A 17,731-nucleotide genomic window follows, 5' to 3' on the forward strand; every position below is an offset into this window, starting at 1 on the left:
TTTTTAATTCCCAATTGTAAAGTAAGGTGCTTGTTGATTATTGATTAATCTCATCAAACATTATTTCAGTAAACAGTAACATCAATCATACATCATATAACAGTTACACTGATGTAGAAAAATAAATCATTACACATCGAGGTCAAGTTTTAAAGTAACAATAGAGTTCTTATTAATCATTCTCTAAAAGGATTATTATTATATTTTCACTAAACATTAATGATTCACACAATATCTAACAATCATTTATTATTTTTAGAGCACATAATTACAACAATCCTGTAATCATTGCTACATATTTTAGATCAAGTAAAGAAAATTAATACCACAGTGATTGTAAACTTCTCAGTAATCATTACTACATATTACATAACATAAAACTCATTGATTACATTTGAAAAATCTTTGATTATTTCTTCACAAATTTAATTTATGCTATCTAATTTTTAGTTAGTTTAAACCTAATGATGGTTACGATGTGTGCTTTGTATCCAGATGGCACATGACCCAATTAGTCGACTATTAAAATAAACGTTTGTGGCAGCTCTAGTTAGCATGATCAACGTAATTCCAGTAGATTTATAGGAGAAAAGCAGAATTCTGCTGATCACGTTTAAGGTTGACAAGTTACAGGATATTAAAGATTTTGTGTTTAAAGGGTAACCAACCCCTACATTTTTTACTAAATTAAACTTCATGAAAACATAGTTAGAGACCATCTGTGTGCTGCCCCCTACAGGTTGAATCAAGGTATTACAGTTGATTTTGTGATTTCAACTCTAAACCGGAGACGGCAGCAGAACACAGAACCAGATCCTATGTTAATGAACCGATAGGTCAAACCCCGAGTGTCCGTTCCTCACCAGGGTCTTGTGGTCGGCCCTCAGGCGGTCCCGCAGGTTCCTCAGGGTGTTCCTGAAGCCTCTGGATTTGGGACGCTCAGGCTTGGCCGCGTTCTTCTGGAGTTGAGTCTTTCCTTTCTGTCAACATGGAGACACAGAGTTGAGGAGCTGAAGGAGGTTCTTCTCGGTTTGGTTCTGGACGTCTTACCCTGGTATTGTTGCTCTCTTTGTTACAGACATCTCCCTTCTTCTCCTCCTCCTCCTCTTCCTCACTTTCACTGTTGTTGATGAAGCAGAGCTGGAGGTTCATCTGCGTCTGCAGGCTGGAAGACAAACATCATGAAGAAAACGGAACCAAACCGGAGTTCATCAAAGTGCTTCCTTCTTCTACAGACGACAGTAAAGCACAAACCTTTGATTTTCTGCTTCATCTGTTTTCAGAATTATCAGAGTTAACTCCTACCAAAGGATATTTTATCAAAAATGTTTCACAGATATCTTAATCCCACAGAAGTTGGGTGTGGATCTGGTACTGCAGGAATTTTGGTTTGGTTCAATACTGCCCTCTGCTGGTCTCAACCTCACTTACATCAGTTTTCCCTGATGTGGGATCAAATCAGGATTAGATTAAAGTGAATAAAAACCTAGAATGAAAAAATATATATTTATTAAAACAGTTTAAAACTCAAAAGAACACAATAAAGAAATAGTGGAAATTAGGTAAATGTCAAATTAGCCTAAAAAAACGTAAGTTAGCCAAAACAACTAGAACAGGGGTATTCAAATCCAGGCCTCGAGGGCCGGTGTCCTACATGTTTTCCAACCAACCTTCCATTGAAGCTCCTTATTGGCTAAACATACCTGATCCTGGAAATTAGCAGCAGATAAGGCAGGATTTCTGGAAAACCTACAGGAAGCTGGCCCTCGAGGCCTGGATTTGGGCCTCTCTGCTTAAATAACTGTGAATATTTTATTTCCCATAAAAATAAATTTTGTCAAAATTATAAATATATAAATAAATATATAAAATTATAAAACACAATGATCTGGAGGGCCGGATCCGGCCCCCCGGGCCTTGACTTCGACACGGGCTTTAGACGGAGGTGCTGCAGCGTACCGGGAGGTGAGCGCCAGCACGTGGCTGTTGCAGGCGTCGTTTCCGTCCTCCCACCTGTCGGGTCTCCTGCCGCGCTCCTCGGCCCAGTTCCCCGGGGTTGTGCCTCGCTCCGCTGAAGCTCCGGCCTAAAACTCAAGAAGGTCAGCGCTGCTTCCTGCTGCAGAAGCGTCCGCTCACCATGACGGGCGCTCAGATCAATCACCTTTGCTTTCCGCTCTTCTTCCTGCTTCTCCAGCTCTGCGATCCGCAGGCTGAGGGCCTCCCAGTGCATGATGGGAAGGCCCAGATCGTCCTTGTCGGGGCCTTCTTGCCAGCTCAGCACCGCCCCTTCAGAATCTTCCTCCTCCTCCTCTTCTTCATTGTCAGCCTCGTCATCGCTCCTCCTGTCGTCTTCAGCTTCGTTGCTCTCCTTCTCCTCCCTCTGTTGCTCCTTCTCTCCTTCCATCTGTGGGGAGAAGATCAAAAACCTGCTGTCTAGAGCTTCAAAGAGGAAAAAGTACCCACACAGAAGAGGTGACTGTATTTGAGAACTGGACCGAGCAGGTGTGACATCACCCACACATGAAGACTTACTTCCATCTCCAATCAAATGAAGTCAATTCAGTCACCATTTTTTCCAATACAGACGCTGCCATATTGGAACCAGACGTCCTCAGTAAGAAGTGATTAGTTGGGGTTGGTCTGAGCCCAACCACTCTAGCCAATCAGGAGAGAGCTGGTTGGAGGCCACGCCCCTACCACTTGAAAAGGGGCTACACGAAATCTGTCAGTCAAATGTTTTGAAAGTTGAATGTCACATTCTTTTACTGAGGTATTTTTAACTTGAATAACTTCAAATAAAGAAAAAAAATCATTAATAATAAAGATTATAAAAAAACATGTTTAAAAATGATATGAGAACAATTCTGACTAATAGAATGACTGAGTTACAGCTGTTTATTCCTCTATAGAAGTCTATGGGATTTTGGCTCCTTGGGACCAGCAGGTACTTCCTGTTTGGACTAAGAGGGGAGGAGTCACTCAGTCCAGTTCTCATATACAGTCAATAGTTATACCTTCAATGTTTTGATTTGTTTTCCACACAGCACTCTTACGATCACAGACTGGAGCAGATCAAACTACTCGACCAAAAAAATAAGAAAACGACGCTAAGAATGGGGTTCAGGTGATGTCACACCTGCAGAGAAGTGCGTTCGTAAAGACCCGCTCCAATAAAAATGGTGTTTGTGACATGCTCTTGAGGCCTTTTTCTGATGATTTAGGACATGTATTAATAAAATGAAGCTTAAAATAGCATTTCTGACTAATTCCTTATTGCTCAGTTGTGGCAAAAAAAATAAACATAATTCATATTTATAATAAAAAAAGAAGGTCATGAATGCAAATCCAAATTTCTTAAGACTTTGTGGCTCCTTCTAGGTTTTGATCAGTAGAAAAGAGCCCAAACAGTTGCCGACCCCTGTCCTAGAAAGCAGTAACTACTTTTGACTTTAAATGTGCTGCTTAAGCTTGTTACTTGTGTGGAATGACTACAGAGGCCCTCCCTAATCCCATTGTTTGCAGCAAACTACATCATGACAGTTGTTTACATTTTTTACAAACCAAAATTATGGTCATTGGCTACGACCTCCTCTAACTTACCCTGACTGTTGACTGGCTCTACTCGCTCCGGGGTGTGGAGTGTCTTGATCGAGGGGCAACTGTCACCAACTCCACCTATAAGGCCGGGTGGAAACTAAAAATTAAGTTCAACGTGTTACCACAACGTGGCTTCTAATTAACCAGACCAAATCGAGCTCCCCTCCAATGACAATCCTGTTTTTAGAGTTTTTAACATGTAGTATGTGGCATTTTTCTTCTCATTTCTCTTTTCTTTAATAAATCATTTCGTTTTTGCATTTCTGAGTATTTCTCTTTTAAAATCACTGTCAATCAAACGATCACTGACAGGCTCTGTTTGAATTTTACGTCACAACAGCTCAGCTCCAAAAGCCACGCCCCCTCAGAGGAGATTTTGGAAACAAAGGCTTCAGATCAACATAAAAAAAATGTATTTTAAGACATTTAGGCTGTGGGATTTTTGGTTAAAAACTTCATAATCTTAATTAAAACACAACTTCATTTGATTTTGTTGATGAATCCTGATTCCACGCTTCAATAGAAACACAAAAAGTCTCAAACTAAACAGAAACCTTAAACTGGGTAGAGACCACATAGCATGATTCACATTCCCATTCTGCAGAACTCCAGTGAGTCAGGCTGCAGGCGGGACGCTTCACCCTTGAAGGACCCCTCCCGGTCTGGATAAAGGAGATTTCTAAATCTAAAGCAGATGTTCAGTGAATGACTGCATTATAACCCTTTAACACCTGCGTTGGTGACGCTTAAATACAACAATCTTTAACATACTGTCATTTTTTAATTGTTAACACGTCAATTCCAGTAGATTCTGAGGGATAAAAGCGGCTCTTTCCCGTTAGCTTACAGCTCCTCACAGCCCCAAGATAACATTACCGCTGCAACAAAAATGGCGTCTAATATCGGAGCTATCCAGACGTACAATTTTGATCCAGATTCCAGGTCAGACGAAGAAAACAAAGACGTTCATGAATCTATTTGTCTGCATCAGAATGGGGCGGAGCAGGGGGTGTGGCCTGTCGACTAGTTTGTTCTAACCACATTTTTCGTCTGTTCTTGATTCACAGTGATTTGAATAAAGAAAAGCTATTTTAATCTTAATTTTGATTATACATGTCCACCATCGTGAGAAAAATAGTTTTAACAACATTTTTTTATTGGAGTAGATTTAGGAATAGTTTTATTTCTATGTCTAAAGATGTGAATAGTAGCTTAACTCGATTTCAATTTTTATTACAGACTTTTTAAAGTCATATTTTGTTTTAGCGATTTGTTGTTTCTTAGAGTAATTTTTTTCTAAAAAAAACAACGATTCTTCTAAATTTACCGAAGTTCAAATGTCCCAGCTTTGTAGCAGCACCTGAACGCAGCGTGTTTGCAAAGCTGGAAAAGTAAAGAAAGTTGGAAATTCCCACCTGTGTACACGCAAACATTTCTCACCACAAAGCAGAATTTAAATAATAATTTACTTTTAAAAACTTTTGTGTTAACTGTACCATCTGTACATTTGTCTAAAGTTTATAAGGAGAACACGTAGAAACTGTAAACAGATTTGTAGCGACAACAAACAAACATGACGTCCTAGTTCAGGTTCTGTAACCAGAACCGGATTTGGGTTCGGTAACATGCGGGTTCAGAAGGAGCAGTTCTTTAGTTCTTCAGTCGGTCGTTTCTGCCATTTTTAATTGGGCTGTTTTCTGGCGGTTCTCTCCCCGTGAAGGAATCTTACCACTTCATCCTCCGCTCCTCCTTCTCCTCCTCCTCCTTCTGGGACAATTTTCTCCTTCAAACTACCGTTAAAGTTCTGGGTTCGGCGGTACTCCGTCTCCGTCCGCTGCCCTCATTCCTGCCGTCGCGGGTTCACACGGTTTTAGAACAGAACCGACGAACCCCGAACCCCCAAAAACACACGGAGCGGAAAAAGTTTCGGGAGCGTTTGGGGGGGATTAAAAAAACAAAAAAACCTGGCATCTCTCAAGTTTTCTCAAGGCAGCTTCCTGCTGCCTTCAAAATAAAAGCTTTTCCTTCATGTGGTTTCACGTCGCCCCAACACTGAGAAAACAACGTTTACGTTTTTACTACAAGAATTTATGATGATCATTTGGGTAGCGATCCGACACTGATCAATATTGCCGATATTGATACAAATATCGATATTTTTTGCAAATCTTGTGGACGTGACATGAACCTGAAATCCCTCTATTTAATCCCTCCGAATGTTTTTTTTTTTTTTTTTGGTAAGTTTATCTTTTTTAATTTACTTGATAAACATAAAAACAAGGTTAGATAATATATTTTCAATTAAATACAAAATAGTTTGCAGATACAAAAAAAATGTCCAACATGAGTGGAAATATCGATATCTGTGGGCTGGTTTTGATCCGATACTAATACTGTCTGGAGATATTTTAGATCGATCCCCCCAGCTCTACTAAAATGTCTTAATCGTATTACTTTTTTCATATTGGAGCAACAATGTTGCCTCCAGCACATACTCAAAAACTCACAAGATTTGATTCAGACCGTCTGTGCTCCTGTTCTTGGCCATGGACCTCACCTCTGGCTCGTCGTGGCTTTGGACCTCGTCCCCACTTGTTAGCTATCCATCCATCCATCCATCCATCTTCTTGACCGCTTTGTCCCTTTCGGGGTTGCGGGGGTGCCGGAGCCTATCCCGGCTACTGAAGGGCGAAGGCGGGGTACACCCTGGACAGGTCGCCAGTCCGTCGCAGGGCACTTGTTAGCTATAGTTTGTATAATTACAGTTATGAAGCCCAACGAGAAAACTGTTTTGTAGACTATATAAAGTAGACTGTAGACTAAAATTGAATTGAATTGTGACCCTACGATACACCGCCACCACCACCTTTCAGGTTAGGAAGTGAAAACTGACACTTTTTTGAGCATCTGTGACCACACTTTGCTTTTTTTAAAAAACAGTCCAAAAATCTTGCAGAATGTTTTTAACATTTCCAAAATCTTGCCTTTTTTTAAAAGTGAGGCTCGTGTTCGTTCAACATATTACGAATATCCCCAAAGTTCCTCAAACTGCAAACTATTTCCTGCAGTTCTGTTGCCTAACAATGCCTGAAGTTGATTTAACTTGATGAAATAGTCATAAGGACTGCTTTATCCACTTTATCCATCAAGATACTGTAAACATGCAGTATTAAACCAAGGAAACAGTCGTTGACCTGCTACCAGTTTGGATTGTGTGCCAGTAGAGGGCAGTGTGTATTAAAAAAATAATAATTCTAAAACTGGTTCTGAAGAACTCTATGACCAGAAACCCCCCAGATTAATTTAATATGAGAATTTTACACATCATTTCACCTCAGAAATTGATTTGTTTAAGCATAGCTCAACCATCCGTATCTTTTATGTAATAAACCTTAACTTTGAGTCATGGATTAAGTCTGCTAACGTCCTGTTTTGCATTTCATAAGTGGACAGGGATCATTTCCAACGTAAAAGAAAGAAGCAGAAGTCTTGCCACATTTCTAAGCCTTCAGTTTGGCTGTTGATTTATTCAACCTTCAAACGGCTCTTGATGAAGCCGATTCTTAATAACTAGGTAACTAAGACAGCTCTTTGGCACTGAAATGATCTGGAATCTTGTTTACACGTTTTCTTAATAATTCTATCATTTGGAATACAAGCCACAATTTAAATTTATGTCACGTGAACTTTATTAGTGCTGATCAGTGGTTGGCTAAGATAAACACGAGTTTTTAAAGCTACTAAGTTTACTGTTTTTATAAAATAAATAAGTCAGGGGTTCTCCAAGTTTTTGTAGCACAAGCCCAAATTAAGTATTTGACATCAGACTGGGGGCCAATTTTGGTGAATAAATAGATGTCTATGTGAGCTTCTTTCAGCATACATTCTTTACAAACTCCCCGCCACTGAAGGGTTTTCTACACAGGTGTTGTGCCAAGGTACGTTACCCCTGCCAGAATTTATTTCCCCACTCTGTATCATTGTTGATTTGTTTCCTAAAATTCATATTTTGTCCTAGAAAGCACCAAAAGAAGGTGGATGATTACAAACCATCCAGCAAGGACAAGTGGGCCCATATACTTTAAAGGTGGGCAGAAAATGTGGTCCCCTATTGGGTTTGTCTGCAGTTTCTGTGGTGGTTCCACCTGTGTTTGCCCACATTGACTTATGTAAGGACTCAGTGGGTTAGCTCGCTATGCTAGCCAGCCACTCGGTGGGCAGCTTGGTGTGCTAGTGAGCTTTTCTGTAGCAAGCTAGCAAGCTCCACTGTAATATGCTAGGGAGCTCCACTATACCATGCTATCGAGGTCCGCTGTAGCGAGCTAGCAAGCTCTTCTATATTGAGCTAGCTTGGTCCGCGTGGCAAGCAAGCCCTAAATTGAGCTAGCAAGCTCCACTGTAGCATGCTAGCGAGCTATACTGCAATAAAAACATTCAGCATGTTCAGGACATTAAAGCTTTTACAATTACTTAAGCATTTTTTTAAATTTTACTCAATTTTACGGCAATTTTGACATTTTGTTCACACAATTCTTCAAATATTTGTGCACTTTCTGCAAGTTATGAAAGTTTAGTATCAAAACATTCTTGCACTTTTGGTGTTTATACCTTTTATGCATTTTACATTTTTTTGCAATTTTTGCTATCTTTTTTCGAAATTCTTCCAATTCTTTGTGCACTTTGAAACCTATGCAATATTGGTATCAAAACGTTCAGCACGCTCAGGACATTCAGGACATTCCAGTTTCTACTTTTGGTATTTGTACAGTTTACATTTTTTTTAAAGATTTTACACAATTTATGCGACTTTTCAGCCCCATTGAAAATGAATGGGAATTTTGTCAATTTTCTGCAATCAAAACATTCAGCATATTTAGGACATTCACGCTTGTACTTTTGGTGTTCATTTCTTTTTTATGCATTTTGAATTTTTTTGCAATTTTTTCACGAAATTCTTCCAATTATTTGTGCACTTATATTGGTATCGAGTTCAGCACGTTCAGGACATTACTGATTGTACTTGTAGCATTTTTACCCCCATTAAAAATGAATGGTTCAGGACATTCCTGCTGTTACTTTTGGTATATATACATTTTCTGCAAATTTAAACTTTTCTTTTACATTTTTGCAATTTTTCAAGAATTTTTTTTGAGATATTTTTTTGGAAATTTTTCAAGATTTTTCAAATTCTTGTGCATTTTCTGCAAATTATGCAAGTTTGGCATCAAACCGTTCAGCAAATTCCAGACATTATACAGAAATTAAAGTTAATTGCTTCAGTATCTTCAGTGACCACATTCAGCAAAAAGCAGGGTCAACCTTTTGCAACCACATGATTTGCTACCAGCGGAGCACAACCTAAAGCCACAGGGGGACACTGCTGAGCATCTGCCCCATCCAGGTGTAATCCTGCCAGGTCTGGACTTGAACCAGCAACCTGTAGCTAAAGATCCACATCATGATCCAGCATCTGCTGTGAATTTGATGTTAATTTTGATGTTATTGTGGGCGAAAGCTTCAATAAGGACTCAGAGAGCACGGGTGCAGCAGGGTGTCTTTATTTGTGATGTCTTAGCTTCGTCAAACCAGCATTCATGATACACAGCGACAGAGAAGGAAGCTGCAGAAGCCTTTCAGTGTTTACAGTCATCGACACTGGGACCAACAACGACAAGGCAGAAAAGTACGAGCCGAACAGAAAGGTTTCAGAAAAACAGCTTTTTATGGCACTCGTAGTTCATTTATAGTCTGAATAATATTGCTTTGAAAACACCACTGGATCAGTCCTCGTTGCTGATTTCAACTTTACTGTATTTAAATATTAAATATATTCCTTTACTAATGTATTTATTGCTAACATCAAACATCACTAAGATTAAATATATATATTTATATATATTCATTTATCGGTTAATAGTTGAGTTGAACAGTACAAATTCACAGGAAGTAACAGTCCGAGTTCAGCAGGATACACGGAGGATGGAGAACATGCAGAGGGCGGGACAGGAAGAGGCGGGGCTTAGGTGGGCTTTTCTACTGGATGAACCTGTCTCTCATGCATTTCCCTCTTTGAGGAGACACAAGCTGCAATCTTTACTCCACACAAAAGATCTTTAGATCGACTTGCAGCCGAAAACAGAAGCTTGCCATGCTGACATGAAAAATCACGAACCGAACCCAAGTTCTCCCCCGGGAGCTGGCTCTGACACGCACAAACGCAGGTGACGGTTTGGGTTATGTCTTTCCAGCGCACGATCCTCCATCATGTGGATGCAGTCGCATTTCTGAAGACGCTGCTCTGACTGAGACTTCAGAACGTCTGGACCGCACAAGTGAGACCAACTGTGTGAAACGAATGAATTCAGGACCAGAACAGTGCACAAACTAGCCACCAGGGGGTGTAGAAAAACAGTTTTCTGGCTTTGCAAACACGAGCTGAAGTGGTGTGGCGTTATAAAAGGATGCAAAATGAAGATTTTATGTCGTAAAAAGGTCAGAAAAGAGGAGTGTGTGGAAACTTTGCTATCGCTGCCACGTTCAGACGCTGCAGACTCCTCCTCTGCAGTTATGCAACCGCGTACACCTCTGTCTCCTCATCTCTCCATCACATCTCCGCCTCCTCCTCTCCGTTGGCTCTCCTCATCTCTGCCACCGCTTGCTCTCTACCTTTTCTGTTCCATTTTCCATCAACCCATCATGCCGCGTTGGCCGCGAGCCGGAGGCTGAGCCAGCGCTCTGCCACATTATCCGCCGCTGAGTGAATTACTCTGCCTCCATTAGGCTAACAAGAGGTGGAGGGGGGGTGGACGAGGAGGGATGGCGAGGAGCAGAAGCAGCACGGAGTTGAAAGGATAGGAAAGAGGACGTAAACAAAAAGATGGGAGGGTTGGAGGAGGGATGGGACAACTGAAGGGATGGAGGAAGGGTGGAGGAGGCAGAAGCAGACAGACGGAGAGGGACATGTCAGGTGTTTTTGACAACTACACAAACACACAAACAGTCTGAGAGAGAGCCGCCGGTTGGTCCGAATGCCGACGGGTGAGACGGGAAGAGTGACGGAGACAGTGACGGAGCGAAGCGCTGATAGAAGTCGTGGTCCTGAACAGTTTATACTCTGAACACAAAACCTGATTTATTCTGGAAAGAGGTGTGATGAGACGATCATGAACAGGAGTGTCTACAGAAAACCAGCACACACACTCACACACACGAGGTAATGAGCCTTTGTTAACATTTGCATCAAGTCCCTCTGCAGCCCCTCAGCTGCACAACGCACACACAACCCCAGAGAGACAACACTGAATCCAGACAATAAATAAAATAAATAAGGAGGAGCGTCGCTCGGGTTTGTGTGTGTGCTTGAGATGGGACATGACCGGGGGGCTGTGGAGGGCCGACGGTGGCGGTCAGCCTCTCAGAGGTCGGTGCAGCGCTCCTGTTTGCTGTAGTGATCAAACTGACTCTTCCAGTGCATCATGTAGGAGGACCAGCGGTGAAACTCCACCTTCCACTGGCGCTCCGCCTCGTCGATGTTGTCTAGGAGCAGAAACACGGACACATAGTCAGGAGATGGAGACTAACACATCTGGAGTCGGTGGGCGGAGCAAACACGAGGGCTGTGTTTACGCTCACGGTACTAGTCCGAGTTCGTTCATGTCCATTCAACCTTCCCACCAGTCAACTCAAGCAAACATTGAACATTTCTCAACCTCACATAGTTGACTTCATTGATTTGATTGATTGATTTGCATTGTGTATATAATTCCAGACGCTTGTGACATCACCAGCTGATTCTGCAGCGACTGGGGTGATTCCGCTCTGGTGGCCGTGTGACCTTTGGGTCACGAGCGATTACAAAAAGTATATATTTCAAGAAGTATAATCTGGCCCTAACAGGAAAATGGATTACCATCATGTCAGAAGAGTGGTTTTGGTTTGTCTTTCTTTGAACAACAAACTTGGCTCGTGTCTAAGTTCAGCAGATAAACCACACCCACTACTTCAAAGTCCCTGATTGGTCAAAGTTCAATCTTAGCTTCCAACGTGTGCTCAATGGCCACTTGTTATATGCGTCTTATGTGGTTTAAAGCCAGAAAACAGTCATAAAGACTTGTTGTTGCCCGTCAATGGGAGAGTTTAAAGTATGGGACTTTTCATTGGGAGTGGCTGCTTGAACACTTTGCAGAGGCCGGAGTGAACATAGCTTCAGAGGTAACATCTGTTGGGTTACCACCGAGAAACTAGACTGTCGTTGAGTTTTAAGAACAGTAGAGTACGAAGGCCCGTGCTTACCGGTGATGTTGAGGAGGCGCGGCAGGAAGCGGTTCCAGAACGCACACATCTGGTTGCGCAGACCTTTGTGGATCTTCATGGGTTCGGTGTTGAGCCCAACGTGTTTCTGCTCGCTGAGGGTGAAGGCGGGCCACCGCCGTCCTCGGTCAGGAATTCCTTCGTTGGGATTCCTGATGAGGATGAGAGCAGAGATGAACCCTCACATCTGGTCCAAACGAAGCTTTAAAGACCCACTCTAATGAAAATTGTGTTTTTAACATGTTCCTGATGATGGAGGGCGCATATAATGAGTGTGTGTGTGTGTGGGGGGGGGAGTGGGGGTGCCACATTCAGCTGTGACTGCAGCTCTCCACTTTCTCCAGGGAGGGCTGTTTTTGCAAACCTCTCTCTGGTTCGTCTAATTAAAGATTTCCTGTGAGAGTTATCGTCAAAAGAACCTCCTTTGTTGCAACCAAGACGAAACCCGAGAAAAACCTGAAAGAGGAACCGAAGAAACAGGAAATCAGAGCAAAGGGTCTGAACGCTGAGGGAAACGTGCCGTCTGTTCCGCAGGAGGAAGCTGCTGTGATTGATCGTGTGTCATCAGCTCATAACAAGACCGAAGGTAGTCTCCAACCAGATGATGGATGCTGACTGGCTTGCTAAGGAAAGGCTCTCTGAGGCATTTTGTGGTTAATCACAGGTGATCAGTCAGTCAGTGAAATGCTATGGAGTCACAAACAACACAAAGACGACACACAGATCATAGGATCACAGAAGAGCTGAGGAGATACGACTGTCAGTAGATAATAACATCTGGAGCAAAGATTTACCAAACCAGAGGAAAGTGACTGTGGAAAATAAACTCAAAAATTATAGAAATACATTTTTAGGATCAAATCACTAAAACGTTTAAAAAACAAAACAAAGCTGAGCTTAACATTCATGTATTTATCATTATCATCTTTGTTTGGAATGAATGTGATGGAAAAGGAGGAGAGTTTATTCTAATATATATATATATATATATATATATATATATATATATATATATATATATATATATATATATATATATATATATATATATATAATATATATATATATATATATATATATACATATATACACACTTTATATGTATATACATACTATACACACATATATATATATATGTACGCACAGTATATGTTTACACATACAATATATATATAGACACACACTGTATATGTATATACATACTATACATATATATATATATATATATATATATATATATATACTGTATACTACAAATATATACTATATATTTATTTATTATTTATATATATATATATTTACATTTTTAGTGTCTAACACAACAAAACGTTCTATAAACATGGGTTCACTGTATATTTCAAGGCGAAACACTTATTCTACGAAAATCAAACTGCAGGAGAAGCTCCACTTTACTGCTGGTTTTAGTGCAGTCACTGCAAAGGAGCTGACAGGTTTACAGCACTTCCCTTTATTTATTTCAGAGTCTGTCTAACCCTAATGCTCTGTTAAACGCACATAAAGAACCATCTCATGGGTAATTAACCGTTCCATTGCCTTCAGCAGCAACGGAGGAAAACAGAAGTAACTAAATGCTGCTTCTCTCCCAATGTTGGTATTGTATAAATTATCGCCTCATTTTATCTGGAAATCTTTACGTTTTTGCTTTTCCAACTTGAACTACATTCAAGGTTTTTTCCAGAACTAGGTTTGTATCTTGGAGCAGCTATTTGCAGCTTCAACCAAGATGGCATGTAGTCAGCCATAAGAGGGTCGACCCGTATGGAGGCTGCACGTTTTTGGGTTGTCCGGATGCATGGAGGGTCATGGACGTCATAAAATAGAAAGTACCATTGTTGTGTGTGTGGCAAGAGTATGATGAAGTATTTGTAAAGATAAGGAAAGTTACACACACTTATGACGTACGGGTGATGATGTTATACCGTGCATGCCCTGGCTCCTTACTGATCGCGCGCGAATTCCGCACACATAAGTCCTCGCTGGATGCCAGTAGGATGTCCACACTAACAAGTATTTTACATAATGCGTTGATTTGAGGGAGTTCAAAACCTACTTTCCCTTTATTTAACCTCAAGTGTTTGCTATAATCTGTTGTCCCCAGCATGCTCATAGGAAAACACGTGCATGAACATTTTCAATGTATAGCAGGGGTCCCCATTTAGAATAATAAATTTCTGTAATCTTCATAGAAAGAAACAATACCAAAACATTTTAAAACTAGATATATAGCATTACCTGTGATAAAACTAGTGTGAATGCTGTAAGCTGAATGTGGCCGCTGAAGATGCTGAAAATGATAGCTAAAAACGCTGAAGCTAAAGGCTGAAAACGCTGAAGCTGATAGCTAGCTAAAATATTGGTTAAATGCCAAATTTGCTTTAAAAAATGTATAATTTAGCCAAAAACAGCTAGCATACGACTAAAATGTTGAATAAACTTCAAATTAGCCTTAACAGTTTAAAAAAGGCCTGAATTAGCCAAAGCAGTTAGCATGTAGCTGAAATATAAGCTAAATGCATTGACTGTATATAAGAATATATGGCGATAGCTGCTTCAGGAAGTGACGGTGAAAGCGATGGCCTACTTTCGCAAGGAGTGGAGGTAAAGCATTTAAAATGAGGGACCTCATGGGTCGATAAGTCCAGTATTTTTTACAGTCAATGGCTAAATGCCAATTTACCCTAAATAACTAGAAAAAAAGTGTAATTTGGCCAAAACAGCAAGCATAAAGCTAAAATATTAGCTAAACTCCAAAAGCCTAAATTAGCCAAAACAGCTTGTGGCTAAAACATTAGAGTTATAGATGTCCAAAAAAAGACAGAAGAAAAATAATAATAATAAAGAAATAAAGAAAAAGTGAATAACTATTAGACCAAAATAATAGAAAGAGCATCACTAACCCTCCTGTCCATAGACAGAAAACCAAAACATGTACCTGAAATCCTTTAAAAAATCTTGAAACTTCTGTCCAAAGTAAAAGGGTTCTGTAAATGTAGTAAGCATGGTTAATTTTAAATATTTAAACTTGTTTCTCAGCTGATATAAGCTGTGCTGCTGTAAACATGCTGAGATCAGACAGAAGAAGTCCTGCTTTGAATGTTCCAGCTAAAAGTTGCTCTAATCTTTCAGAGGCTATCCAATTAAAACACCGATTACGAGGCTGGTTCCACCTTCAGAAAGCTGAGTTTAATTAGTGGAGTCAAACTGCTGCCACAGCTGCTGTCAGTCAGTAATAACTTTCATTGGACTTCACAAATGAAGTGGACCTCCTCCAGGATTCACTACATTCACAGCTCCATCATTACAAAGAGACTGGGACAAGACTCTGAGACCTTTATACTCAAAGAGACGGTTAGGTCAGTTTGTTACTGAACAAAATGAGACCCACAAATCCCACTTTTCCCACGAAAAAGTACTACAAATAATTTATGTTGTTATAAATATTTAGCAATTCCTTTATAAACTGTAGCTTTTGAATATTTACAATCGTTTAGGAACATCAGTGAAAATAATTTTAACACTCCTTAGAGCCACACCCTGTGCTAAGTAGTGATGGGCAGATGAAGCTTCATGAAGCATTGAAGCCTTTCTTCCAGTCGGTTCAACCTCAAAAGAAAATTAGGAAATAGTGAAAATGATCATTTGGATGGATTTGATTTCCTGAACGGGTACTTTAAAGGTGAAGGGTGTGTGTGTGTGTGTGGGGGGGGGGGGGTATCTATGTACTAATATGCTTTTTTAATAATATTTTTCTTGGTGTACAGAACTTTTTTGTCACCAAGTATGAAAAGTGAGATATAAATCAATATTTACGATTGAGTTCTGGTCACTAAAGGATGAAACATGAGCTTCAAATAGGATACATAAAATAAAAATAAAAACAATTTATTCCAAAAGTATTTAAGGATGACACAGCAGTGTCACAGGGTGAAGGAGAACACAGAAATGTGCTTAAGATGCTTTAGTTCATTCTTTCTGAAACCAGTGCAGCTCTGCCTCTATCTGCACACAGGCAGAAATAAACAAGTATTTCACCACTCACTTTGCTTTGCTTCACCTCTTTGGATTTAGCCCATAAGAGCCCGCCCACAGACACTGGAAAGGTCAAATACAGCTACATGGCTAGAATACAGCAAAACTGAAGAGAAAACAAGTGATTGGCAGATCCAAAACAAAGCACCAAAATCTGTGTTTTAAGGGACAGATTATTTGTTTTAATAATAATAATTCCACTAAATCTCTAGACTCTCTCCATCTTTACCTCTGTCCAAACTCTCACTGACCGTAACTCTCCATCAAACACCCACATTATGAATGGAGCCTGCAGGATTCATGCCGCTGTCGAAAATTGCGGCACAATCGCAACCACGTCATGAATCAGTCGCGTGGTACAGCCAGAGAGCGAAGCTTCGGACGTCACATCACTAGTATTGTTTGTGCCACCCTCCCTGCATTACCAAACGTATTTATTTAGATCTGATCTTCTGATGCCTTGTTTATAATCCAGTATCTAAAAAGAAGTCATAAGATGTTAATCCAGTTATTTACTTTAGGGACTTTGATTCTCAACAGCAACTAGGCATTAATGATAAACATCTCTGACAGTATATATGAACTTTTTCACCATCATTCTGTTCAAGAATCTGACCTGTTTGCATTTTGGAGGAGTGGGAAAGTAGACATGGCCTCTTGATTTAGTGTAACGTCAGCAGTGGTTCAAAAAATAAAGGAAAAGAAAACCTACACTGTTTTTTATAGTACAATAGGTGAAAAATCTTTAAAAAAGCTTCAAAACAAATGAACCTAAACTCGATGATTTATTAGTACTTTTCTTCAAAACTGAGAACTGCATGTGGCTCCAGAGTTACAGACTCCAGAACCAGGAAAACAGACCCGCATGCCAGAAGTCGAGACAAAAACCAGCGCTGAGCAAACAGAACACAGAGGCTGGTCTCTTTAAGACTTTAGAAAAAAGTTCTGTGGATGGAGAAGACAGGAGCTAAAAGCAGCTGCATGTCAGGAAAAAGAACCTCACAGAAACGCTGTTCTTCAGGTCCTGCTATAGACCTGCTGGAGTAAGATGAAAATGGAGTTTTGAACATGTTCTTGTAGCATTTTTGTCATGATGGAGGATATATACAAAAAACTTTAATCTTAAAATTAAACTTCAGAGTATTTTTTTATTCAAATCATGATGGATCAGGAGCAGATAAAAACATGCGGTTTGAAAATGCTTAGGTTTTCAAGAAAATGTTAAAAACACAATTTTCATTGGAGTGGGTCTTTATTAATGTGAAATCATCCCATTTGAATCAATTACAACCAGTTAGAAAGTTTAATCATTAAAAATCATTGTTACTATTAAGAGGGGAAAAGATCTGATTGATCAGTCCTTAATTCAAAATCTTTTTTTTGTCGAATATTTTAATTAATTTAATAGTCTAAAACACTTGATGTGGGTACAAACCCCTCCTAAACACTCCAACACATCTATTATCACTCAGCTCTTTGGCTACCGTCAGGAGTTCCTCACCCTGTCCGTGCGAAGTTGGCCCAGTATCTCATCATGCGTCGACTCAGTTTCTCCTCCTCTGAGGTGTAGTTGAGTCTCTTCTCCAGCGGCAGGCCGAAGACAAACTCGATTTCGTAGCCGTGGATCACACCCATCCACTCGGGCCAGGCCAGATTGGAGGCGCGGTGATCGAAGAAGTAAAGGTAAACCCCTCCTTTGGAAGAGAGGAAAACAAGAACATGCAGAGCAGTGAGGCCACTCGGAATAAACCTGCACAGCACTGGTGAAGCCACA

At 40.3% G+C, this 17,731-nt stretch overlaps 2 protein-coding genes across 4 annotated transcripts in view; both read right to left on the minus strand.

Moving 5' to 3' along the window:
* Window positions 1–863: 863 nt before the first annotated feature.
* On the minus strand, window positions 864–6,067 carry si:dkey-6n21.12 (schwannomin-interacting protein 1; the record flags this gene model as incomplete). 2 transcript variants are annotated; one of them, XM_024288801.2, is given in 6 exon segments in its annotated part: window positions 864–980; window positions 1,051–1,165; window positions 1,960–2,084; window positions 2,162–2,404; window positions 3,601–3,675; window positions 5,327–6,067. In XM_024288801.2, coding segments are annotated over 4 exon segments (600 nt in total), but the record flags the coding sequence as incomplete, so codon positions are not given.
* Window positions 6,068–9,133: 3,066 nt separating this feature from the next.
* ache (acetylcholinesterase) overlaps window positions 9,134–17,731 on the minus strand; it is a 42,439-nt gene continuing 33,841 nt past the window's right edge. For both annotated transcript variants that reach the window (XM_024288220.2, XM_024288221.2), the window contains 3 exons: window positions 17,459–17,651; window positions 11,890–12,059; window positions 9,134–11,133 (listed from right to left, as the gene is read on the minus strand). In XM_024288220.2, coding sequence (XP_024143988.1) covers window positions 11,012–11,133; window positions 11,890–12,059; window positions 17,459–17,651 — 485 coding nt within the window. In that variant the 3' untranslated portion in view covers window positions 9,134–11,011. The remainder of the gene's footprint in view (window positions 11,134–11,889; window positions 12,060–17,458; window positions 17,652–17,731) is intronic.

The sequence above is a fragment of the Oryzias melastigma genome, linkage group LG18 (genome assembly GCF_002922805.2).
Source record: "Oryzias melastigma strain HK-1 linkage group LG18, ASM292280v2, whole genome shotgun sequence".
In the NCBI taxonomy this organism is placed as follows: Eukaryota; Metazoa; Chordata; class Actinopteri; order Beloniformes; family Adrianichthyidae; genus Oryzias; species Oryzias melastigma.